Consider the following 26,588-nt stretch of genomic DNA (forward strand, 5'->3'; position numbering starts at 1 on the left):
AGTGGAAAAAGTGTTAGGAGCAATTTGACCCCCGGCAGTATAAATATAGGTACTATATATAATATAGGTACTATAGGCAAATATAATAATAGTAGGAATATTCCTCACTCCCCAGAAACTTGAAGGACACATGAAACGCGCCTCCATGTGAGGAAAGTTCTTACGAACATGAATAAATGCTATCGAGAAGACCTAAGTTGCCTTAGACTAAATTTCGAAAGCTTCTGGCGAAAACTGTTAAGCTCATCATCACCAAAACTTTGTGTCCCGATCTGATACTTATACTAAATACAACACAAGTATATCTACAATTTTTTTTTCATAATATTTTCCACGATAAGTAAGTTGACTTCGTTAATAAATTTTTTACTCAAAATATGATTTTGATTTATCGGTTCAACATGTTTTGGAGTTTTCAAAAAATCAGATGTGCCTAAATGAAAAGTATTAGAGCTAATTGTACACGAAGAATTAGTTCCTTTACCAATTTATTCATTTTGAGATAAATGCTGATTTCCATTTACCAAACGTGCTCCTGACAATAATAATAATAATGATAATGATGTGGTCATCAATTAATCTCAAATCATATTGTAGAGTAGATTTTAAGATCAATTTCTTAGTAAATTGTTGCCTTCTTATGATTTCTTTTATGAAATATTCAGTATTGTCCAAAAAGTGAAATTTTCATCAATGATTGTTCCAATTCAAATGACATTAGAATCTCAAATTGTAGATTTATTAGCATACTCCGCAAGTCGGGACCTTTTTTTCATTCGGCAGAAAACAACACAAATTGAGAACCATAGCAACATTACTTTGCTACACGAAGAAAAGTTGGAGTAGGCTGAAATTCCTGTGTTGAAAATAAAACTTAAACAAAATTTTCTGCGTGCTCATAAAAATGCAAGTTAAAAAACGAACTTTTGTAGTCAAGACGCGAGCCCACGGTTGATGGAAAGAATGTTCAGAGTTTCCTCAGTACCTCAATGCTTGAAATTTCCTTCTAGTAAGAACTTCCACCAGGAGGTGGTGCTGATAAACATGTCCTTGCTAAAGTATATGAAGCATGCTGAGAGTTACCAATGTTGATTATAATATGTTTGCTATAGGTACCGTAAAACGGGGAAACATTGATCAATATGAAATTTTTCAACATAATCATCAATGACTAAGTCTAAGGTTAAAATATCTCAAAAAAAGTTTCAAAATCTTGAAATATCTATTTATTCGAAGGCTCAAAAACAAACACCCTTCCTGATGAAATCAAAATGTTTAGAAGCAGCAGGTTGATTTCTGTGAGAGTTCATTATTTTTTCCTTAGTAAATGTATAGTTTTGGTGTAATTTTTTTTCTGTATTTTGAGGTAAATTTTTGATATTCAAGAAATTGGACATTTTCCAATAGTAAGCCAGTCTAGGCTAGAAACCCTATCAAATGGCAAAGTTTGAAGGAAAAAATTAAAGGGAAATATAGCGAGGACTTAGAGAATTGAATCAAGGCAAAATTTCATTTTTTTTGTAATTAAAAAATTTTATGTAATGTTGAAAAATTAAGCCCCTTAATTTATGCAGCACTTTGTCCATATTTCGATTTTAATTGTTGTTTGCTTTAAAACACATTACTGACCGCGATGCTGGCTTATCTCAAGGCTTAACTTTTTATGGAATTATTTTAAAAAAAAATCTCTGAAGCCACCTAACTTTTTAGTGTAAATTTAAAAAAAAAGTTCTGTCGAAGACTGGACTATAACATTTTGCCAAAAAAAAACTTATTTATTTCTTGTGATAACTTGTGAGACAGAGAAGACGGAAATGACAAAAAGACAGAAAAGACAGAAAAGGCAGAAAAGACAGAAAAGACAGAAATGACAGGAAAAACGGAAAAGAGAAAAAAAAACAGAAAACAGAAAAGACAAAAAAGACAAAAAAAAAAAAAAAAAAAAAGAAAAAAAGATTAAACAGAGTGAAAAGACAAAAAAGATAAAAAAAAGATAAAAAAAGACAACAAAAGACAACAAAAGACAACAAAAGACAACAAAAGACAACAAAAGACAACAAAAGACAACAAAAGACAACAAAAGACAACAAAAGACAACAAAAGACAACAAAAGACAACAAAAGACAACAAAAGACAACAAAAGACAACAAAAGACAACAAAAGACAACAAAAGACAACAAAAGACAACAAAAGACAACAAAAGACAACAAAAGACAACAAAAGACAACAAAAGACAACAAAAGACAACAAAAGACAACAAAAGACAACAAAAGACAACAAAAGACAACAAAAGACAACAAAAGACAACAAAAGACAACAAAAGACAACAAAACACAACAAAAGACAACAAAAGACAACATAAGACAACAAAAGACAACAAAAGACAACAAAAGACAACAAAAGACAACAAAAGACAACAAAAAAAAAACAAAAGACAAACAAAAATAAAAAAGACAAAAAAGACAAAAAAGACAAAAGAGACAAAAGAGACAAAAGAGACAAAAAAGACAAAAAAGACAAAAAAGACAAAAAAGACAAAAAAGACAAAAAAGACAAAAAAGACAAAAAAGACAAAAAAGACAAAAAAGACAAAAAAGACAAAAAAAGACAAAAAAAGACAAAAAAAGACAAAAAAAGACAAAAAAAGACAAAAAAAGACAAAAAAAGACAAAAAAAGACAAAAAAGACAAAAAAGACAAAAAAGACAAAAAAGACAAAAAAGACAAAAAAGACAAAAAAGACAAAAAAGACAAAAAAGACAAAAAAGACAAAAAAGACAAAAAAGACAAAAAAGACAAAAAAGACAAAAAAGACAAAAAAGACAAAAAAGACAAAAAAGACAAAAAAGACAAAAAAGACAAAAAAGACAAAAAAGACAAAAAAGACAAAAAAGACAAAAAAGACAAAAAAGACAAAAAAGACAAAAAAGACAAAAAAGACAAAAAAGACAAAAAAGACAAAAAAGACAAAAAAGACAAAAAAGACAAAAAAGACAAAAAAGACAAAAAAGACAAAAAAGACAAAAAAGACAAAAAAGACAAAAAAGACAAAAAAGACAAAAAAGACAAAAAAGACAAAAAAGACAAAAAAGACAAAAAAGACAAAAAAGACAAAAAAGACAAAAAAGACAAAAAAGACAAAAAAGACAAAAAAGACAAAAAAGACAAAAAAGACAAAAAAGACAAAAAAGACAAAAAAGACAAAAAAGACAAAAAAGACAAAAAAGACAAAAAAGACAAAAAAGACAAAAAAGACAAAAAAGACAAAAAAGACAAAAAAGACAAAAAAGACAAAAGAGACAAAAAAGACAAAAAAGACAAAAAAGACAAAAAAGACAAAAAAGACAAAAAAGACAAAAAAGACAAAAAAGACAAAAAAGACAAAAAAGACAAAAAAGACAATGAAGACAAAAAAGACATAAAAAGACAAAAAAGACAAAAAAGACAATGAAGACAAAAATTACAAAAAAAAACAAAAAGACAAAAAAATAACGAAGGCAAAAAAAATGATATAAATAGACTAAAAAGATTCAAAAAGAAGAATGGAAATGGCAGAAAAGAAAAATGCCCAAAAAGGCAAAAGCAAACAAAAAGAAGAAAATAACAATGAAAAAAAAACAACAAAAAACCAAAAAAAATATAAAAATGTCAGAAAAAAGAAGACAGAAAAGAAAAATGCCGAAATTGAAAAAAATATGCAAAACACAAACAAAAATAAAGAGAGAAAAAAAATAACAATGCAATAAAAGACAACAACTGATAAATGAACTTCACGGATGCCATAAAGATGGTAAAACGACTATAAATCGAAACAACAAAATTTCTTTTGAATGTGTTAGCTCCCATATTCTCAGATAGTAAACATTTTTTATTTTTCCAGGAATTTACCACAACGTGGCATTCTTCCCTAAAAAGATAGTAAACATTTTAAATTCGCAAGCTATTGGTATGCAAGGTTTTATTGATTTATTATAAATATTTTTGTATTTGCTAAATTTATAACATGATCTTAAACGCAGTTCTCAGAATATAATAGGAATTAATATTATGAAACCATCAACCTGTAAAGAAACATAAAAATAACTATTAGCTTAACATTACCTGAGGCTTCATCCAGCAATCATTTTTTCAAACAAGATTGAAATTTCGTTCTTCAAAAGTAACATAACAAAGACGTTTCTTGAAATCTTCAAATTTCTTAAATATTGAATAACGGTTTCTTGCTGAATGCTTCAAATTGATTTTTTTTCGTTCAAAATTCAATAACTTACAACTCTCTTCATCGACGACGTGAACCACGCGAATCACGAGACCACGAGCGACTACGAGATCTGGTTCCACTGCGACGTCGATGGCGTCTGGGCCGATGAGAGCTGTGCCGTCGGTGGCGTCGAGGAGAGCGAGAATAGCTACGTCTGGACCGATCGTGTTCGTCACTGGAAAAAAGAAATTTACATGGTTACATTTGTATTGTTAGTTCAATTAATGCGATGATAGCTTACTCATAACTTCGTCCACGATATCCGTAGGAACTGCGCACACGCGTACGCTCCTTGGAACGTTCGCCCATGTATATTCCAGGCGTTGGCGTATGAGGTCGATCCGTAACGGAGTAATCCACCCGAATGGATCGTTCGTGCACGGTCATTCCGTTGCACTGTTCCTTGGCAATTGTTGCCCCTTCCTGCTCCCGGAAGTAAACGAATCCGAAACCGCGGGACGCTTTGGTTTTGGCATCGTAAACAATCATAACCTTTTCCAGATCCCCGTATTGTCGAAAAATGTTAACGAGGTCGGATTCATGCGTGAAGTGGCTTAGACCGAAAACACCCAAACAGGTGCTTGCTGGAGGATCGACCGGGCGCGTTTTCAGCGGCGAGTTGTAACTTCCGGTGCTGCTGACCGACCGACTGATACTGCTAGGGCTGTTCACGCTACGACGGCGCTTACGGGAACTGGTATGACGACCGGAACCATGCCTTCGGCTGTTCTTCCGGTAACAGCTACTGGAACGGGATCGATGTCGACGGTAGCTTCGTGGCGGAGTGCGGACGCGACTACGCGATCTAGCCTACGGAAAGAATTGCGAGTTTAAAAGATTCAAGATTTTCGAAATAAATTGAAATTCGTACCATAATCAGTTCGAAAGATTGCCCAACCTCGAGGAAATTTTTTTGTAAAGTGAAGAAAATTAACGGACGGAAAAGCATGGCCAACTCCACATCGTTTAATTTCAAAATTTTGGAACAACTGTGACTGTGACTTGACCCGTGTAAGTTTAAGAGAAATTTTGCGTATTGCAAAAATTGTGTTATTTTCTGTTTATGAATTACAAACAATTCATTAGAAGAATATTTAAACAATTAAATTTTTAAATCATTAATAATCTCATATGCATCGATTCAACTAAATAAATCCGAATACATATTCCAGGACAATATTCCAAAAAAAACTTTCACTTTTTTTTCCTTTTTTTCCCGAGGATTTTAAATGAAGTTGATTTATTCATCCCGGAGTAAAAAGCTTTTATTTTCTTTATAATTTTTAACAAAAAAAAATGATATGAATTTCATTAGTGAATTAATTTTTTTTTAATCTGAGATAAACGACCGATTCGAAAATTCACGCAGCAAGAAAATAAGATGCTTAAAATTTTATTCAAGACCCAGCACGACGTCATCCACTCAAACGTTTTCCACACTTTGTTTACGTTCCACAAACGACGGTCGGCGAAATACGCACCTTTGACAGCTGATTTTGTTGCGCAAAACTTCACGCGAGAAAAACTAGAAAAACACACCCACACATCAAGTGGCGGAGATTTTTTTTCGCAAAACAGTGGCAAACTTTCCTGTTCTGCTTCTGTATCGGTGAATAATCGTTCGCAAGTTTCTCTCGGTGGTCGACGTCAGATTGACCTATCAAACGTCGCAGGAAGGTCGTATCCGGTGTTCGGTCGTCGCGGATAGCTTTAGTGTGTTGATATTTTCTTTCGTTTGGTGCAAAACGGATCGAATCAGAGGGTCCGAAATCCGGAACAAAATAACACCCCAGTGACCCACACACATCGAAAAAGGCTTCCTCAGATCTCAAGTGTTGGAGAAAATTAAACACAGAGCCGGTCGGTCGCAGTTTGTCTTGTGTGATCTCTGCTGAAGGTCGGATTCATACTCGGAAGGGAATATGCTGCGAAACATAGCGTTAAGGAACGAAAAGCTGCTGCTCCAGGGCACCCGGAATGTGCTTCGTCGAACGACCAACCGGGCACTAACCTGTGAAGCCGTACGGAAGCAGAGCCAACTACAAAAGTAAGTCGTCTCTGCTGGAATATTTTCCTTTTGAGGATAAAACACTCGCGGCTATGATTATGTAATAAACAAAATCAAATATGAGAAGATTCGGATCTGGAAGCATCGGGGAAGATAAAAATTGTTCCACAATGGAGTATTTTGAAATAACGAAAAGCCAGCTTTCAGCCTTTCTCAAAATCGTAATGTAGCAGATGTTTAGGTTAGAGTTGTGTAATCACTATACGGTATTAAGATACAGGATAGTCATAGATAAGAGGCAATTTGCCATTGGAAGTCAACTATTCAACGTCACTGTTAATTACGTAGTTGGACGTATTCGCGAATTAGCGGTCATTGGCTCTCAACAGCGAATAATAATGTTTGATAGAGAATCAGCAATTCGTAGTTGAAAGGAGAAAAAAGTATTGATTCGAAGCTCGTCAGCTAGACGCAGTTTTGATTACGTTGCCATCCTTTATCAAAGCATATTCGTTGAATATGATGTTTGGTAGCTGAGAGATAGCTTTCAAATATCCAATAATTCATTGAACAGAAGTATTAAACATTATTGAAATTGAAATTTTGACAATATTTCATTTAGGTAACGCTTATATAGAATTCGTAAAATTAATAGAACAATAATTTTCAACTTATTGATTGAGAGAACTCATCATACTAGCAACAGTTACCGTTATCATTTGAGGAAACTGAAGGAAGTCTACTTTATAAATATGCAATGCACATCAATAACAACATTACAAATAAATAAAAACATTCTGGTTTGTTTTTGATATTGTATGTAATGCCAGAAACACTAAACGACCAACAAAATCGAAAGCTGATGATCATGACCAATGTGTTGAGTCTTGAGTCGTTCTGAAACTTTTTTAAATAGTTATTCTACACCTACCGTGTAGAGTCCTTCGATTATATCATATTAACTATTATATGTTTCTCAGACAATTTTCAACTGGAAAACTTCAATTTTCCGTTATTCTAAGTTTGAGAAAAAAAATCCGAAAAAACATTCTTCGGAAAAATGTCTGTTCATCAACTACGGAATGCTAAAATATCACTTAGTGTTCAAATAAACTTATGTTCTATTTTTGCTGTATTGCCAGTTGACAATGTAGACACGGACACAGCCGACGAAGAACTTCCAGTTGTGTTTACTGCTAATTCCCGGAAACGTCCAAAACCAGCTCCTAAGAACACCAGAATCCCCAAAAAAATAGTCACGTTGAACCCTCCAGTCGTCGAAAGACAAAAAGCGCCAACTGTACAGAAAGAAAAACCATCTCCTCCTGGATTCCGAATGTGTTTTACACCTCAAAATAAACCCGAAGTAGCGGGAACATCTAATACCTTCAATCCCAACGTAGTTTCACCTGAATCAACTTCCCAAACGGGACTTTTTAAGTTGTCGGATATCTTGGATGGAGTTTTCAAGTTCTTCAACGTATCAGAATCAATCAGAAGCATTGTACTCTCAATGCTTCCTATTGTGAAGACATTTTTAAAGCAATTGATGCAAACTTGGCCCCTCATTTCAGTGTTTATCTCTCTCGATGGCTAATTTACGCCGAGAGGTCGGAGATATCACTGTGTTACAGTGGAATTGTCGTAGTATTATCCCTAAACTGGATCCGTTCAAATTTCTTCTTCATGAAACTAGTTGCGATATTTTTGCCCTTTCTGAAACATGGCTTTCTTCCGAATCAAACATCTCCTTCCACGATTTTAACATTATCCGTCTGGATCGCAACGATTCTTATGGAGGGGTGCTTTTGGGGATCAATAAGCGCCACTCCTTTTTTAGAATCCACCTCCCTTTATCAGGAGGAATTGAAGCTGTTGCATGTCATACAACTATAAGAGGTAAGGACTTATGCGTTGTCAGTTTGTACTGGCCTCATAGAGTTGCAGTGGATCGAAGTCACCTAGAGGACCTGTGCTCAGTACTTCCTGAGCCAAGGTTGATCCTGGGTGACTTCAATTCACATGGAACTGTCTGGGGAGAACAAATTGACGATAGTCGTTCTACTCTTATTTATGACATTTGTGACATTTTCAATTTAACAATTTTGAACACGGGTGAAAAAACACGAGTACCTAAACCTCCTGCAAGACCAAGTGCAATTGACCTCTCACTCTGCTCAAATTCACTATCATTGGATTGCCAGTGGAAGGTAATCTCTGATCCCAATGGTAGTGACCACTTACCAATCAAAATTACAATCACCAATGGGGCCAGCACTTCGAATCAAACAAATATGGCATATGACCTTACAAGACACATCGACTGGAAAAAATATGCGGACACGATTACAACAGCCATCAATTCTATGAATGTTCTTCCTCCTTTGGAAGAGTATAACTTCCTAGCTTGTTTGATACATGAAAGCGCAGTCTGTGCTCAAACGAAACCCATCCCAAATTCATCTGTACGTCGAAGACCTCCTAACCCATGGTGGGACAACCAGTGCTCCAAGCTTTATAAGGACAAATCAAAAGCATTCAAAGATTTTAGAAAACATGGAACCCTCGATCTTTTCCAAGCATATCTGTCCCTTGAAAATCAATTCAAAAAATTGATTAAAGGGAAAAAACTAGCACATTGGCGTACATTCGTAGAAGGGTTATCACGAGAAACGTCCTTGAATACCTTGTGGAAAGTAGCACGAAACATGCGTAATCGATCTTCAACAAATGAAAGCGAGGAACATTCACATAGATGGATATTCAACTTTGCACGAAAAGTCTGTCCCGATTCCACACCGAACCGAAAAGTTGTTCGGAATGTGTCCCTAGACAGATGCGATCTGGATTCCAGCTTTTCGATGGTCGAATTCTCACTTGCCCTCCTCTCTTGCAACAATTCAGCTCCGGGAATTGATAAAATCAAGTTTAACTTGTTGAAAAACCTTCCGGATGCCGCAAAATTTCGCTTGTTAAATTTATTTAATCAATTTTTGGAGCACAACATTGTCCCCCAAGAGTGGAGACAAGTGAGAGTCATTGCTATCCAAAAGCCCGGAAAACCAGCGTCTGACCCCAACTCGTACCGTCCAATAGCGATGTTGTCTTGTATTCGGAAATTGATGGAGAAAATGATTTTGTTCCGATTGGATAAATGGATGGAAACAAATGGTCTCCTTTCAGATACTCAATTTGGGTTTCGAAGGGGCAAAGGAACAAACGATTGTCTTGCTTTGCTGTCTTCAGAGATACAAATGGCGTACGCAAAACGTGAGCAAATGGCTTCAGTGTTTCTAGACATAAAGGGAGCTTTTGATGCAGTCTCAATAGAGGTTTTGTCAGACAAGTTGCACTCCCGGGGTCTGCCTCCTCTATTGAACAACATCTTATACAGCTTGCTTTGTGAGAAACATCTGAACTTTGCTCACGGAGATATTGCAGTTAGAAGAATCTCCTACATGGGCCTTCCACAGGGTTCATGTTTGAGTCCACTTTTGTACAACTTTTATGTAAGTGACATCGACAGTTGTCTCTCTGAAGGCTGCACTCTAAGACAACTTGCAGATGACGGCGTGGTGTCTGTCACAGGATCTTCCGAGTCTCATCTGCACAGACCTTTACAAGATACTTTAGACAGATTGTCTTCCTGGGCTTTGGGGCTTGGGATTGAGTTTTCCTCTCAGAAAACGGAGATGGTTGTTTTCTCTAAGAAACATAGACCTGCTCAACCTAAGCTTCAACTCCTAGGTAGGACGATCACTCAATCGAGGTGTTTTAAGTATCTTGGGGTTTGGTTTGATTCCAAATGTACCTGGAGAGCCCATATTGAGTATCTGAAAGGAAAATGCCAACAAAGAATCAATTTTCTCCGATCAATCACTGGCACCTGGTGGGGAGCCCATCCAGAAGATCTTTTAAAATTGTATCGAACAACAATTCTTTCAGTGATGGAATATGGTAGCTTTTGTTTCCAGTCGGCTGCCAAAACTCACCTCATCAAACTCGAGCGTATCCAATACCGTTGTCTTCGCATCGCTTTGGGCTGTATGTCCACAACGCACAACATGAGTCTTGAAGTTTTGGCAGGAATACTTCCTTTGAAAGATCGATACAATCTACTATCACTTCGGTTCCTCATCAGGTGTGAGGTCATGAACCCATTGGTGATTGTGAATTTTGAAAGGTTACTTGAGCAAAATCTTCGAACTAGATTTATGTCTATATACTATGTCCTCATGTCAATGCAGGTAAACCCTTCTTCGTATTCTCCAACTCGTGTTTGTAGCCCAGACTACGACAATTCTTCTGTCCAGTTTGATTTGTCTATGCAGCAGGAAATTCGTGGAATCCCGGTCTCGCATCGCCCTCTTCTGATTCCAAGAATTTTCGAAGCTAAATATAGACACGTCGATGCTGATAAAATGTACTTTACCGATGGATCACTTATAGAGGAATCAACAGGATTTGGAGTGTTCAACGAAATATATAGCGCCTCTCACAGTCTTCAGTCACCACGCTCTGTATATGTAGCGGAGTTAGCAGCTATTCACTGGGCTTTGGACAGTATCGCATCACGGCCAGATGGACACTTCTATATTGTAACGGATAGTCTGAGCTCTGTTGAAGCAATCCATTCTATAAAACCGGGAAAGCACTCGCCGTACTTCCTCGAGAAGATACGAAATAATTTGAGTGCTTTATCAAAACGTCGCTTTACCATCACCTTTGTTTGGGTTCCCTCTCATTGCTCGATAGTGGGCAATGAGAAGGCAGACTCTCTGGCAAAGGTGGGAGCGATGGAAGGCGACACGTATCAACGTGAAATCGTCTTCAGCGAATTTTACTATTTGGTGCGAAGAAACTCTCTTGTCAACTGGCAGCGCAAATGGGACGAGGATGACAAGGGTCGGTGGTTCCACTCGATTATCCCAAAGGTAAGCCTTAAACCATGGTTCAATAGATTGAACTTGAGTCGGGATTTTATTCGTATATTTTCCCGTCTCATGTCCAATCATTGTTCCTTAGACGCGGTACTCTATCGTTTTGATATTGCTGGCAGCAATCTATGTGGTTGCGGGAAAGGTTACCATGACATCGAGCATATTGTTTGGTCGTGCGAGGTCCATCTTGTCGCTAGAACGAATTTAATAGACTCCCTAAGGGCCCGAGGAAAACCACCCTATGTTCCAGTGAGAGATGTGCTGGCTGTGATAGATTTGGACTACATGTTCGAAATATATCTTTTCCTAAAAGCTATTGATCTTCGTCTATAATTCTTTTTATTTTCACATTTCCCTATCTATCTTCTATCTTTTCTTAAAAAAGTGAACTAGATATAAGCACACAATTGTTATCAAACAAAATGAGTTTGGCTCCTTAAAGCCTAAAGGTATGAGCCGTTTCAAATAAAGAATTTACAAAAAAAAAAAAAACTTATGTTCAAAGCAAAGCTATACGTTGCACAAAAGAAGATTTTTTTTAGATTAGGTATGACCACAAAAAGTGGTGTAAAATCGCACTTTTCAATCAATGAATCGTCAAAATTGTTCCTCGGAATATTTTTTAATCCTGCCTTCGGAAAATATTTTTAAAAAACTATGCATTCTCATTTTAGATGTTCGCCAAAATTGTCCGGCGTTACCGCCTCCAAGCCAAAAATGCTACAGGTAAATTTCGTCCGCGGCTACTGCAGCAACTTCCCGGCACACACCAAAGTCCTTCTGCCGGCACTTTCACCGACAATGGAGTTGGGTACCATCGTGAGCTGGGAAAAGAAGGAAGGCGACAAGCTTAACGAAGGTAAGTATCAAATCAACTGCTCCCACTTGAAGCTACCTACCTGCATTACAGCTAAATGTATGGTCACGTTTAGCCATCGTCATCCGCTTATTTCTTACAAGATCTTTCTTATCTCATATCAGTGGCAAATTGCAATGCTCGTTTCTAATGATAAGGATTATCAACTTGTAAATACACAAACTCTCTTACGTCAGAACAATCCTATCGCATCACTTTCCTTGTTCCACGAAATGACCTTCACAAACTTTTTTTTTGCTTTCTAGGCGATCTTCTGGCCGAGATCGAAACAGACAAAGCCACCATGGGTTTTGAAACCCCGGAGGAAGGCTACCTGGCCAAAATTATGGTTCCCGCCGGTCAAAAAGACGTCCCCATCGGTAAGCTGGTGTGCATCATCGTCGAAAACGAGGGCGACGTGGCGGCCTTCAAGGATTACAAAGACACCGGTGCACCCGCTGCAGCCAAACCAGCCCCGGCTCCAGCTGCACCAGCTCCGGCTGCCGCTCCTCCAGTAGCTACACCACCGCCGGTTGCAGCTGCCCCTCCACCACCAGCACCATCTGCACCAACCCAAATGACGGCTGTGGAGCAGCGAGGACCTCGTGTTTATGCTAGCCCAATGGCTAAGAAGCTGGCCGAACAACAGAAGCTTCGACTGGAGGGTATGTTTTTATTGGATTTTTTACAATCATCGTTGAGTTTGAAAATCATAACCATTACTTATGAGGAAAAATCAAACTGAAGGCAAACAAGAACGATTTAATAATGGGTATGGCCTCCTTCAGCCTTCAACACCTCCTGCAAGCGTTTCGGCATACGTTCAACAAGGTTGTGCAAGTGTTGTGGGTCGAGTTCTTCCCACGCACGCTCCAGGGCATCAAAATAAGTATTTTAATTTGTCACACCAGTCTTATCAATCCGAGCATCGATGATGGCCCACAGATTTTCGATGGGGCTCAGATCAGGACTTTGTGAGGGCCCTTCAACTGGTTTGATGCGGAAAATGACTTCGTCAGTTTGGCCGTATGCTTCGGATCGTTATACTGCTGGAAAACGAAGCGCTCTTCGAGGCCCGTCTTGATGAGGGATACGGATACCTCGAGGTTTTCCCGCATGATTCCGTCAATTTTTACCAAACTGCCCACCCTACCCCAAGAAAAGCACCCCCACACCATCACGTTACCTCCTCCGTGCTTGACTGTTCCTTGAATATGGCGGTCTTGGAGCTTCTCACCCGACTTCGCCACACACGATCCCACTTGTTCCGGTTGAATAGCTCGAATTTGGATTCGTTAGTTCACAACAATGTTTTCCAGTATTCGAGCGATTTTTCGGCGTGTTCCTTGGCGAACTTAAGCCGCTTAGCTTTGTTATCCTGGCTGATGAAAGGCCTTCTCACTGCGATCTTGCTATGTTACTCCTTCGCATGGATACGCCGTCGGACAGTACGACACGATACCAAAAGTTGGAGCTCTTCCTGTATCTGCCGGATCGTAATCTTTGGGTTTTTCTTCACCTCAAGAATGATTTTCTTGTCAGTTCTGGCATCTGTTTTGGGCTTCCGTCCTCTTCCCGGGCTATCCACCACCGATATAAACGTTTTCATCTTCTTCATGTTTTTTGATACCGCTGTCTTGCTGATTGCGTAGTGCTTGGCCACTTCCCGGTGCGTTTGACCGTTATTGACATCACGAACAACCAGTTTCCGGATGGACAACGGAATGGAACCAGAATTTTATGCGTTCTCCAAATTTTACAACTTTTTTGAATGTATAGACAGACACCTGTTTGAATATTCCAGAGCCAAGCCAGTTGTTTATGAAACGTCGAAGTTGGCGATGGGCACGCTCGCAATCCCGGTATACGATTTCTCATGTATTAAACAGAGAAAGCAATAGCCTTCACTCCAATTTCTCTCCGATTAGCTGTCATTCTTATGGAAATCTGTGTAAGAGTAAAGAGCAAGCTTTATTTTTTTTAGCAGACCCAATTCCAATACACAAAACAAACAAATTCGAGGGGCCTTGCGATAGAAACTTATCGATATTATATTGTAATTTGAGTTGGACACTTTATTTTGCCCATTATTTTTTGGAATATTAACTGTTTTTTTTTCTATCAGAAAAACTTTCTTTTTTACCTGCGCAACATTATCAAAAATTGAAAAGAAAATAATAAACAATATTTTAAAAATGACTACGATGGGTTTTTTGTTGAATTTTAACCGGAAATATAAAAGGAATTATAAAAAAATTAGACACTTTATTTTGCCCCTCACTGCAGTAGCTAAGACAATATTTGTCTTATACAAACGACCCCCTTTCAAAAGAGGTCATCCGAAAATCTGAAAACATTTTTTCATCATTCCTGGTCCTACTGGGCATCCATGCCAAATTTCAGCTCTCTAGCTCTTAAGACGGCTGAGCCTATAGAGGACAAACAAACGTACAGAAATTGCTTTTTATAGGTATAGATAGACTGAACACATTGTTCTCGCTTTCATTTTACTGTCCATCTAAATAAAATTTTAAGAAACGTCGCTGGTGAACTGGCAACAAAACACGGACTTCCGATAATCTAGTACTTCACTTTTCTTTGTCTCTTTCGCAAGTCGGAAGTCCGGACTTCCGCAAACGGAAGCAATTTTTTCAACTTTGAGTATCAGCTCTATGGTCCGTCTCGAGACGTGGAGTTCGAAGGTGTGATCTCTGAGTCGAGTCTGGAGGGTGAATACGTTAAGTCTCACGGCGTTGGCAAGTTCAAGAGCCGACTTGTTTTTTATCATTAGTTGATTAGTTGACTTGTTGATGGCGTTATAAAATATACACCTTCAACCTCGATCCGTGTGACGTTCTCCGGAACTTCTGCTGTTGCAGTTTTAGTTGAAACTCACTTGACTGCAGACTCAAATTCAAATTCTTTGAACATAAGTGGTTACACTACGATACATTTTTTCTCTCATTCAAGGCATACTGGAGGAGTCTCAGTGTTTGTTCGGAACATTTACAAAACCAAATCGACACTTAATGCTAACATAGAAATGAATAGGATTCTGGCAGCAAAACTGAATGATGAAAAAAAAAACAAATAGTCATAAGAGGAATTTATGTTGTGTCAGCACTTGGGCAGTGGAAAGGAGAGACTTTACTGCTCGAGGGTAGAAATTGGAATACTTTATTTAACTAATTTCGCTACCTTATATACTAAACAGTTTCTATGGTTACATAGAATACTTGTTTATTAATTATGTGTATGTTGTTATTTGTCCCATCGATTGCTTCGATTGGACAAATCCCAACACTCCTCCTCAACATACACATTCGCAGTCTTTTAACTGCCTCCGGCGGCTTCTCCTGAAGATGGGGCTACTTCTCTTCAACGCACGCACCGGAACATGCTCTCGCCCCTGTTGCAACTCGATGACCTTCCATGACTCCAGTTCGACGACCTCCACCGGGATCTGGCATGATGACCTCCCAATGGCTCTGGCCCGACGACCTTCCATGGCTCTGGTCTCAGCTCTCATCATGTGGCTCGAAGCTTCTCTTCCATCTCGACACCTTTCCTGAGGCCTGCGCCTTCCAGTGGTTCCAGCCCGACGACCTCCACTTGGCTTTCCAGTCCGACGACCTTCCATGGCACCGGCTCGGCGACCTTCCGTGGTATCCTGCTCGTAAGTACTCCTGACTTGACGACGTTCCATGATACCGGCCCGCCAACCTTCCATGGTTTTCGGTACGACGACCTACCAGTGAATCTGGCCCGACGACCGCATTCGTGGTTCCAGCCCTACAACCTTCCATGGCAGCGGTTCGACGACCTCCCAGTGGCTCCGGTCCCATGACCTTGTTTGGTTCCGGCTCGACGCTCTTCTATTGGCCCGACGCCTCACCAATGGCACGACGACCACCTCTGGCTCCCGGCTCGCCGACCTTCCTATGGATTTCCGTCAGCTCGCAATGGATTCGGCCCAACGACCTCCCTTGGCACCTGTCCGACGACCACCGTTTTTCCTGGCTTGTCGACCTCCACCTGGCTTCCCGGTCCGAAGACCTTCCAGATGGCTCCTGGTCCTACAACCTTGCACGGTTCCCGGCTCGTTGATTTCCCTTGACTTCGGCTCGTTGTCCTTCCATCGGCTTCCTGGCTGGATGACTGTCTTCTGTTGATTCCGCTTCTCCTCCTTTCCACTAGTGCTGGGCCCATAACCTGTTGATGTAGCACTTGGGCAGTCGAAAGGAGAGACTTTACTACTTGAGGATAGATACTGGAACACTTTATTTAACTAATTTCGCTACCTTATATACTAAACAATTTCTATGGTTACATAGAATACTTGTTTATTAATTATTTTGTATGCTAGTTTTAATGGCATTGCGGTGAACGTTACGACGAAAATTCTTTTATAAAAGAATTACAGACTGAAAATTAAATGACGGATAGATAAAGCAGATGCTTAGTAGGAGAAAATTTACAGATGTTGAAAATGAGCCAAGAGCATATTTTATGGAAAGCTTCAAAGGTGCGTTCTAGACCCTTTGTCCCACATCAGTTGAATGGCTGAGAGAAGTAATAGCGAGAGGCGCAATTACGTTCACCCATACATCCAACCCGATGGATTGGTAAAGCACGTGCTTCCCAATCGGACAAAAAGTCTAGACCGCATGGCTCTGGTGAAGCTTTCCTATTGCTGAACCAGTTCAAGCGATGTGTTGTTTTTCGGATTCCGTTTTTTTTTATCGGCAGCGCTGCTTATTGTTTTCACGCAAGTACCGTAAGCGTCCCTATATACTTTTGACAACTTTTTTATTTTATGAACTGTATTTTTTGAAATATTTACCCCTTATTTAAACCCCCCAAAGCCAAAAGATTTTTATTCTTTTAACGAATAGTCACCGTTGATTATAATTTTTATGCTAGTTTTAATGGCATTGCGGTGAACGTTACGACGAAAATTCTTTTATAGAAGAATTACAGACTGAAAATTAAATGACGGATAGATAAAGCAGATGCTTAGTAGGAGAAAATTTACAGATGTTGAAAATGAGCCAAGAGCATATTTTATGGAATCGGGTTGGATGTATGGGTGAACGTAATTGCGCCTCTCGCTATTACTTCTCTCAGCCATTCAACTGATGTGGGACAAAGGGTCTAGAACGCACCTTTGAAGCTTTCCATAAAATATGCTCTTGGCTCATTTTCAACATCTGTAAATTTTCTCCTACTAAGCATCTGCTTTATCTATCCGTCATTTAATTTTCAGTCTGTAATTCTTCTATAGAAGAATTTTCGTCGTAACGTTCACCGCAATGCCATTAAAACTAGCATAAAAATTATAATCAACGGTGACTATTCGTTAAAAGTTTATTAATTATGTGTATGTTGTTATTTGTCCCATCGATTGCTTCGATTGGACAAATCTCAACAATTTATCATTCACCGAGCGAAAGCAATCTTCGCTACCTGGATATTCTTGAGAATCACTGGCTTAATGAAACAGTTGAAGATGAAATCGATTTTAATATAAATTTCAATAAAGAAGCAGAGTGCCGAAACTTGAAACATATTGCTGATCCACTCTTTTTTTCTATTTCTGCGATAGCTGATTTGGGCTCCCGTAGGGTACCACTGTAAAAAAAATTACAGTATTCAAGAAAAAAATGAGCATGTTCTACACAGCAAGAAAAATTCGTGTAATTTTAGACCGAAAACGATGCACGAAAACGGAACATCGATTTTGATGTAAAATTCTATCACGGTGTATTTTTTTCAAGAATGTAATTTTTGAGGCGTGTAAATTTAGATCGAAAACAATGCACGAAATCGGACGACGAAAGCCGTCGCGTAAAAATAGACGGGGATGTATATTTTAAGATTTATTCTCGTAAATATTAGAAATCTTTGCTAAATATTCAGGTTTTGCTGTTGTCTATGAATGAATACGCTGCTTGTAAAATTTTAATTTCGCATATATTTCCAAAAAAACCTAAAAGATATACACCTTCACGCACAGCGTCAGCCTGGTATTTTTGTTTCATCCGATGATTCCCAGCACGGTGATGTTGAACAGATGGCCGTCACCAGGATCCTCGATTCGTCCCAGAACACCATTATTTTTCGGTCCGCGTCACCTCCGCCTGACGGAAATTTCTCCGAAAAATCACTGCCACTGCGAAAATTCTGATCTTGCTGCAATGGAGAGAAAATTGATTAATTCCAACAGCATTCTTTTTTCAATATGACATTATTTTGAACCTACCAGCTTTTGAAGGATTATGGAAATGCTAGAGCTACGCCTACGACTCGTTTTCGAATAATTTTCTTACTTGTTTACTTTGTATCTGACGCGCGCCACACAAGTTGCACATTTTCATTTAATTTTAAATCAAACATACAATTTTACACTGTTTGTGATATAAAATTCATTGACCGTTTGATTTTTACATCACGGAATGTAAAATTATAGCAAAACAATGTATTTCTATTCACTTTTTGAAAAAAGACTAAAATTACATCAAAAGGAGTTGGAAATTACATCGTCTTTGATTTACACTTGTAAAAAATTAGACTACTCGTGTTTTAGATTCCGTATACTTTTAGAAATTTTTTGCTGTGTACATAAGGATTATTTATCGACTGAAATTAAATCGGATGAACAAGCGGAAAACATTTAAAGATGATTTAATAAAAAGTTGTCAAACAAACATGTATACCAAATATTATTATCGGATTATCTATTGTTTATAAAACAAAAAATTGTGTTTGCCTTGAGCTTGGTCAATCAGCAGTCAAAATCACGGAAAAATGAATAATAAAAAAAACTGTTTGCGATGGGGTCAATCAGCGGACAAATTCACGAAAAAAAAAGCTGTAGTTGTTTAAATAAGTTTAGAGTTCGACGACACGGTAGCGATCATTCATTGAATGTTGGATTTCGTGCTATGTTTTGCAGTCGGAGTTATCCGTATAAAGTTTAACTGAAAAGCGGTTAGCGTGTAGAAAACCGACAGATTTTATACTGATTTGACAGATCGCACAAGTTTCGCAGTTATGAGTGTGCAGTCCAAGTTTTTGCGATGCGAATGGTATTATTTCCTATAATAGATCATTATCCGTACACAACTCCTTTTTTTAACTTCTCATATACGATTTGTTACATTTTAACGACAGCATAATTGAATTCGACCAGCATATAAAGTATCAAAGACGCATTTATCGCATCAAAAATCTTCGTAATGCCAAATTCGTTAATTCTCAGGCTATGGAAAAATGTGTTTTCAATAGTGTTCAATATTTTTTGTTTTGTCTGGGATTTTAACGCTCGTAATTAATTCAATCTCAATGAATACTAAGAATAATAATATTTCATTCCGATGACTTCATGTTTTGTCCTCCCTTGCAAAATAATGATTTGAAGATTGATTCAAGAATTTACTTCTTAACTTTTCAATGAAATTAGTGAGTAAGAGTGAATTTTTTAACTGTGTTTACTGCTCCGGCTAGCCTACCGCACGGAAGGCTACCGTCGCTCGATTAGAAATTTTCCCAGTAACCGCAATATTATGGAGGCATATGGGTTTCGACAAATTGTCACTGCAGACACTCGTATAACGGTTTCCAGTAGTACTAGAATAGACTTGGTTTTCACAAATGTGGGCAGAGCTGAAGCGACTATCATTCCAGATTATCGCGTATCAGATCATGAGATAATAAATATTTTAGGTTAGGTTAGGTCCTAAAGCTGTCATATCCAAAACAATAAAATATTATGAATTTAAAAAAAATAGAAACGTCGCTGTTGAACTGGCAACAAAACACAGACTTCCGACAATCTAGTACTTCACTTCTCTTTGACGGAAGTAGGAAGTCCGGACTTCCGAATTAAAATTAAGTGCTGGCGCGTTAATAGTTAATGACTGGAGTCGGTTTAAAAGCAACAAATTACGTCAACTTCTTGAGGTTTTAGGGAATAACGATCCTGGCAGTTGAACTCTCTTGAAAAAAACTTCTTGAGGCAGGTTTGCCAACCCTTAGATGAGCAGACTTTAATGAGCTAATAAGACGTTTCGATCTATTATTTAAAAAAAAAAAGTTCTAATGCACTATTAAAGCGGAAAAGTGTTCGTCAAACACTAACAAAACTAATGGAAAGTTATTATGGATGTCGATAAAACGATTAATGAATACAAGTGGCGCCAAATCAGACCCGATCTCGTTTCGCGGTGTTGAAATCACAGCTGAATTTGAAATTGCAGAGAAGTTTAATGACTTCTTTATCGATAGTGTCATGAAAATTCATGACAGTATTCCAGCAAGCTCCAATGGCTTCTTGAATCAGATAAATTACAACGCCGAAGATTTTAGCACTATTGAGCCATTAAATAGCCAAAAGTTCTTTGAAATAGTGAACAGTATGAAACCCACGGCGAGTATTGAAAATACTTCCTTAAGAGATTTTAAAGATTCTTTATCTGTACTAGCGAGTCCGTTACGAGATGCTATAAACACAAGTCTTCAAACAGGAATAGTACCTGGCACGTTGAAGTGTTTAACTGTAGTTCCTTCTAAAAAACAGGAAAATGCACGAAAGGAAACGTCATTCCGTCCTAAATATAAACATGTTGAAAATCCAAGCAAAAGTTCTAGAATTTACAGTAAAAAACAGTTTTTTTTTAAAATTAATTGAGTCCCAAGAATTACTTATTGCAGAGCAGTCTGGATTTAGGAAACAACATTCAACAGAATCTGCTGTGAATTTGATACTTCGCAACTGGAAGATCAATATTGAAAATGGTAGCTACACAATTGCTGTGTTTCTGGATTTTAAGAGAACATTTGAAACGATTGATCCGCTACACTTCGGAAGTTCGACTTCCGACAAAGAAAAGTGAAGTACTAGATTGTCGGAAGTCTGTGTTTTGTTGCCAGTTCACCAGCGATGTTTCTTAAATTTTTATTTAAATTCACAATAAATGGTTGACTCTAGAGCAATATTGTTGCAAATTTTTAGTTCTCATGATCATTTGGTGACACCTTTGTAAGGTGGGATAGCAGTTATTTAACGTGAACGTTTTAATATCCACCGGACCGCTAGCTCGCTCAACGACCACCTTCTTTCGGTTTTCTCGACGACAACCTTGCTTTCGATGGCTTTCTTGTGTTCTGCGACCTGAATACTTTCCATTAAATTTTGGTCCAACGATCTTCCACTGCACTGGTTTCAGGCTTGAAGACCTCTCAGTCTCTGGCTTCTCTGCTCGACAATTCTCCAATAAATTTGGCGATGACCTTCCATATTACCGGTTCATTGATCTCCCACCTGCTCGACAATCTTTCAGTGGTTTACGATCTCTCCGAACTCTAAACAAATCCCATCTCGATGACCTTATAGTAATTACTGACCCGAAGACTTTCCTTTGCTTCTTACGACGAGTCAATTGTTCGGTCCGACAACCTTCTGTGGCTCCGGTCTGATGGTCGGAAACATTTTTCAACACCATATTCAGGCGTGACAACTCCCAATGGATCTCGGCTCGACTCTGTTTCGGGTCTGTTAACCTTCCATAGCACCGCTCCGAAGGTGCTTCTTACTAAAAATTTTTAGTGAAAACATTGTAATGCCGTTTCATGGCTATTTATGTCTTTAAAATTTTTAATCACCAACCATTTGATTTTTTCTAACCAAAATACGTTTTTCTAATCCTTAAGCTATTCAACCATCTTTCTCAAAATCATTAACATCTCTACTTACTCATAGTCATATCCATCAATTAATATTCAATACCTCACCTTGTGCCGTAGTGTTCATATGAATGTGCGTTAAGCTTTCAACTCGTTGTACTCTCCTGCTTCCTAGGTAGAGGCTCCGGTTTGTATGGCTCGTTAACGTCTAAAGACCTTGCAGGTCTGCAGGCGGCCGCTCCAGCCGGCCATGTATCGGCCCCGGGGGCGCCCAGCATTCCGGCCGGTGCCGCCTACGTGGATATTCCCGTGTCGAACATCCGCGGTGTGATCGCTAAGCGGCTGCTTGAATCGAAGACCACCATTCCGCACTACTACCTGACCGTGGACGTAAACATGGACCAGATCAACAAACTGCGCGCCAAATTCAACAAATCGCTGGAAAAGGAGGGCGTCAAGCTGTCGATCAACGACTTCGTCATCAAGGCGGCTGCCATGGCCTGCAAGAAGGTCCCGGAAGCCAACTCGGCCTGGTTGGATACCGTTATCAGGCAGTAAGCTACTTTTTGTCATTTACCTGATTAAGCTTTAGCATTGTTGCTTAACTTGAATTTCCCCTTCAGGTTCGACGCTGTTGACGTTTCGGTAGCGGTTTCGACAGACCGCGGTTTGATTACGCCAATTGTGTTCAGTGCTGACCGCAAGGGTCTCGTTGATATCTCCAAGAATGTCAAGGCTCTGGCAGCAAAGGCTCGCGACGGAAAGCTACAGCCTCAGGAGTTCCAGGGAGGCACCTTTAGCGTATCGAACCTCGGTATGTTCGGAGTGACGCACTTCTGCGCCATCATCAATCCCCCGCAGAGCTGTATTCTGGCCATCGGTGGCACCCAGAAGCGTATCGTACCTTGCAAGGAATCTGAACAGGGGTAGGTGTCGAAGATACGAATATGAAGAATATCAATAGTTAATGGATACTTTTTCTTGATTTTAGATGGAAAGAAAGCGACTACGTTTCAGTAACTCTCAGTTGTGATCATCGCACGGTGGACGGAGCTGTTGGTGCTCGCTGGTTACAGTATTTCCGTCAGTTCCTAGAAGACCCTCATGCCATGCTGCTGTAAATGCTTTCCTTCGAACTCATCAACACGACGGTAATTTTGATGTGTTTTAAATAACATAATTTTAGATGTTTTAACAAGCTCTACCCTTGCAGAAAATTCCCATGCCTTATTTTCAACTACGAAGTACCACTGAACCACCTCTCTCCGCCACTCGACCATCCGAATGCCCAATCTTCCCCCGGAGTGACCTTGAAGAGCTATGCTCTGACCGCATTGCATGCAATCGCCGGGTGTCTTTTAATTGTACAGAGTGTTTCGTCACCGACTCCAAGAGAGAATCGAACATTTTCCAAAGGCACCAGTTTTCGTTTGCAGAAAACCCAAATGTCGTCCATCCTACCAAGTCGCAAGAACTACAGTCTGCCAAGTGAATGTTTAAGGTATCACACAACCAATAGTCATCTTTAATTAATTAAGTAGTAGAAATAATACACACACTCAACACGTACAAACGAGACCGGACCGGGAAACTGAACAGCGTAATCGAAATTCAAAATCCAGCATAACGTCGTCAAGGTAGGTGATTCAAAGCACCATTTACAAATGTATCAGGGATGAGGGATATAACTTTTAAGGAATCGCCTTCCGTGTTTGGAAATCGAAACCGCCTAAAAAAGAATCTTTAAAATTTGTTTAATCAATAGAAGAGGAAAATTTAACACTGATTAAAAAAATGTTTTGAACAAAATGGGGGATTAGATTGCAGAAATATGAATGTGCATACGGCAGCATGCTGCTGGTAGACAATAGTTCTCACAGCTTTTTAGTATCGTTTTATACATGGTTATTTATTGGGTTCCACTTTGATTTCAAGTTTGTGATCACGTGCAGAGATAGAATGGCAGTTGAAAATTATGGAAATAAATTTGCACGTTTTATATCTTTTCGGAGCATTGAAAATCAACTATGAATCTTCAATCTTAAGCTAAAATTTGGAAACATCTATTATGTCAAAACAAAAAAGGGAAGAAAATATCCGTACTACTATCACTAGCCAATTGTCACGCTTTTTTGGAACGGTAAACGACAGGATTGAGGATATGAATTCATCAGTTAGGACCTGTGCTGTTAGAGAGAAACATTTTCCATACATAGGAAATAAAAAAAACAGTCGATTGATCAACCGGCAGCAATATGGGTTTTATGTCGTAAAACATATTCGAACATATTCCATATTTCAAGCGTGAGTTTTCAAAAGGACGTATGTCGCAAAAGTAAACAAATTGAGTTACTGTTTGCACGGTATAGTAAATTTTATTTTCTTCTGTATGAATTAACTGTTTGTACAAAAAAAAAATAATATGCCGTTAGCTAAAAAAATATACAAACGACCTATGTCATCTTTTCTCAGTGTTTTCGAAATTCTTCTTTACACCTCTTTTTGGTAAAACGACGCATCTGTCAAAACAAATAATATCGCACACACAGCAGATAGGATCGCAGCAAACCGTCGTATGCGTCAAATCAGATACGTCGGTTTTTTCACATCATTGCAGATGCGTCAGTTTTAAAATAATTATTATTTTAAAACTGACGCATCTGCAATGATGTGAAAAAACCGACGTATCTGATTTGACGCATAATGAAAACAATTTGTCCAAGCGACGAATCATAAAGGGTGTATGTAAATATTAAACTGTCACAACGACGAATCATTATGGCGTATGTGAAAAAAAACTCAACAATACGGTGTAAAATATTTTTTTTAACAAATTCACTAGGAAACAGCAAAAAATCCAGTATGCTCAAACCTATAATTAAAACATTATTGTTTTTCCTACAGCTGCCATGATAAAACTTGATTCTAGATCAAACAGCTTTAAATAGCATTTATTTATATTAACATAATTTTGTCCCTCCTTTTTCTCAGATTTTGTCTGATGTTACATACGTCCTTTTGAAAACTCTCGCTTGATTTGTTAAAATATTCTGATTTTTTGCTTCTCATAAACCATAGTGTATATTTAATAATTTTTACAGGAAGGAACAATTCACCAAAATCCACCATCAACTATTTCTATTCATAACCACTTGAAGGTACCACTTTAATCGATAACATCGAAGTCCATTTCACAGCATCCTTTCATGTTCTTGGTGCTCATATCGGTGTTTGCCACGTGAAACAGCATTCTAACCCGGTACGAACCTTTACCCATTTCGATATATTTGTCCAGATATTTTATCTTCAGTACAGCTGCATCGATATTGAAGTGACCCTATGTAGAAAATCGTAACGAATAATCAAAAATTCAAATCTTCTCAAGTAATTCTCAAATAGTTGCCATTACCTGCACCCTTCCACAACGATCGCCATTTGTCATAGCACTAGTCAGCATGTGCCACGGTCCGGAATCGTCCGAATGCAACCGATCACAGTGCATTGATTCAACGAACTCCTGCGGATTATCCTTGCACAGTTCCGTGACCCCCAGCGGACACTGATAGCTGGTCAGTACCAGCTCAAAATGTTCATCTTCGCTGCTCTCTCGGATGTCGTACTCCACATGCATGGTGTTACAGACGCCATCCGGATCCCGATCGTACGATACCTTACTTATAGAAACCGGTGCCTTCTCGTAAGCCAGATCCATATCCCGGCAGTTGCCGAACATGGTCAAATTTGTGCGCTGCAATTTGTTCAAGTTTTCACTTAGTTAAAAAAATGTTGAAAATACTTTTCACAAAATATTACCAATCCATATGCGAGTTGCAGATAGCCAATCAGCACGAAAACAAAAACCGAAATTTTTAAACCCATTTCTGAGAATAATTCTTAACGACAAACTATGCTTTATATATCAAATCGATACGGAAAGCATTTTTTGTGATTGTCATGCGTGACAAATTTAACGGAACTCCATATCAGAGGCATTCCGGTAAGTCGATCTGTCGTACCTATATTTTGAGCAAGACAACAGAAAACAGACGGAAATGTCATAAACGATTTCCTTTCGGCATAAGCTGAGTTCACATTTTGTCTATAAGTAGAAGCACTAAATTTGAAGAGAATTCAATACCTATTGGTTTTCGATGTAAGTAAAAGGTGAAAGATTTGGAAAGAAGAACACATTTAGGTCTGATTCGTTTAAGGAAGACGTCGTATTTTAATGACTAAGGGCAATTACCCTTGAAGTCTGATTTTTTTCCATTTGAGTGTAGAATTGAATGATAAAAGTAAAAATCGAATCTGAAACCTGATTTTGAAATTTGAAACAGGAATCTGAGTGCGAAATCCACACCTGTAATTTACGAAATCTGAATCTGCAATTTGGAAACAGAGTTAGGAAATTAAATCTGAACTTGAATTTTAATTAACCTGATATCTAAAATCTGAATTTGCAATTTGATTCTGAATCTAAAATCTCAACTTCAATTCTGAATTCACATATCTAAAACAGTAATCGGAATCTGAAATCTGAAACCTGAATCGATATCTGAAACCCTTAAAATCCTGAACCTGAATCTGAAATCTGAATCTAAAACACGAATCTGAAATTGAATCTGAGATCCGGATCTGAATCTGAAACCTGAATCTTAAATCTGAATCGTAAGATTTAACTTGAAATTTGATTCTGAAATCGTAATAAGATATTTGAATACTGAATATGTATTATGAATCTAAAATCTGAATTTGAGATCTGAATCTGAAATTTTAATTTTAATTCTTAATCTTCATTCTGAATCTTAAGTTTGTTTTCTTGAATCATTCAGAAAGATCT

The 26,588-nt window shown here is 38.3% G+C and overlaps 3 protein-coding genes across 5 annotated transcripts; 1 reads left to right on the top strand and 2 right to left on the bottom strand.

The window, feature by feature from the left end:
• Positions 1 to 3,947: 3,947 nt before the first annotated feature.
• Positions 3,948 to 5,211, bottom strand: LOC129747400 (transformer-2 protein homolog beta-like). Of its 2 annotated transcripts, XM_055741607.1 has the most exons (4): positions 5,132 to 5,211; positions 4,502 to 5,070; positions 4,271 to 4,435; positions 3,948 to 4,060 (listed from the first exon to the last, which is right to left on the bottom strand). In XM_055741607.1, the coding sequence occupies exons 1-3, from the start codon at positions 5,207 to 5,209 to the stop codon at positions 4,279 to 4,281; spliced, it is 804 nt and encodes a 267-aa protein (XP_055597582.1). In that variant the 5' UTR covers positions 5,210 to 5,211; the 3' UTR covers positions 3,948 to 4,060; positions 4,271 to 4,278. The 2 variants fall into 2 exon arrangements, with proteins under 2 accessions (XP_055597582.1, XP_055597581.1); XM_055741606.1 differs by lacking the exon at positions 3,948 to 4,060 and having other exon boundaries at positions 4,071 to 4,435.
• A 606-nt stretch (positions 5,212 to 5,817) lies between these two features.
• On the top strand, positions 5,818 to 23,998 carry LOC129747399 (dihydrolipoyllysine-residue acetyltransferase component of pyruvate dehydrogenase complex, mitochondrial). 2 transcript variants are annotated; one of them, XM_055741604.1, is made up of 7 exons: positions 5,818 to 6,307; positions 11,883 to 12,067; positions 12,331 to 12,729; positions 21,972 to 22,302; positions 22,372 to 22,674; positions 22,740 to 22,899; positions 22,962 to 23,998. In XM_055741604.1, exons 1-6 carry the CDS (start codon positions 6,183 to 6,185, stop codon positions 22,867 to 22,869), a joined length of 1,473 nt encoding a protein of 490 aa, XP_055597579.1. In that variant the 5' UTR covers positions 5,818 to 6,182; the 3' UTR covers positions 22,870 to 22,899; positions 22,962 to 23,998. The 2 variants fall into 2 exon arrangements, with proteins under 2 accessions (XP_055597579.1, XP_055597578.1); XM_055741603.1 differs by having other exon boundaries at positions 5,821 to 6,307; positions 21,924 to 22,302.
• A 404-nt stretch (positions 23,999 to 24,402) lies between these two features.
• Positions 24,403 to 25,715, bottom strand: LOC129747406 (uncharacterized). Its single transcript, XM_055741616.1, has 3 exons — positions 25,562 to 25,715; positions 25,158 to 25,496; positions 24,403 to 25,085 (listed from the first exon to the last, which is right to left on the bottom strand). The coding sequence occupies exons 1-3, from the start codon at positions 25,625 to 25,627 to the stop codon at positions 24,915 to 24,917; spliced, it is 576 nt and encodes a 191-aa protein (XP_055597591.1). The 5' UTR covers positions 25,628 to 25,715; the 3' UTR covers positions 24,403 to 24,914.
• Between the last annotated feature and the right edge of the window lie 873 nt (positions 25,716 to 26,588).

The sequence above is a fragment of the Uranotaenia lowii genome, chromosome 2 (genome assembly GCF_029784155.1).
Source record: "Uranotaenia lowii strain MFRU-FL chromosome 2, ASM2978415v1, whole genome shotgun sequence".
Taxonomy (NCBI): Eukaryota; Metazoa; Arthropoda; class Insecta; order Diptera; family Culicidae; genus Uranotaenia; species Uranotaenia lowii.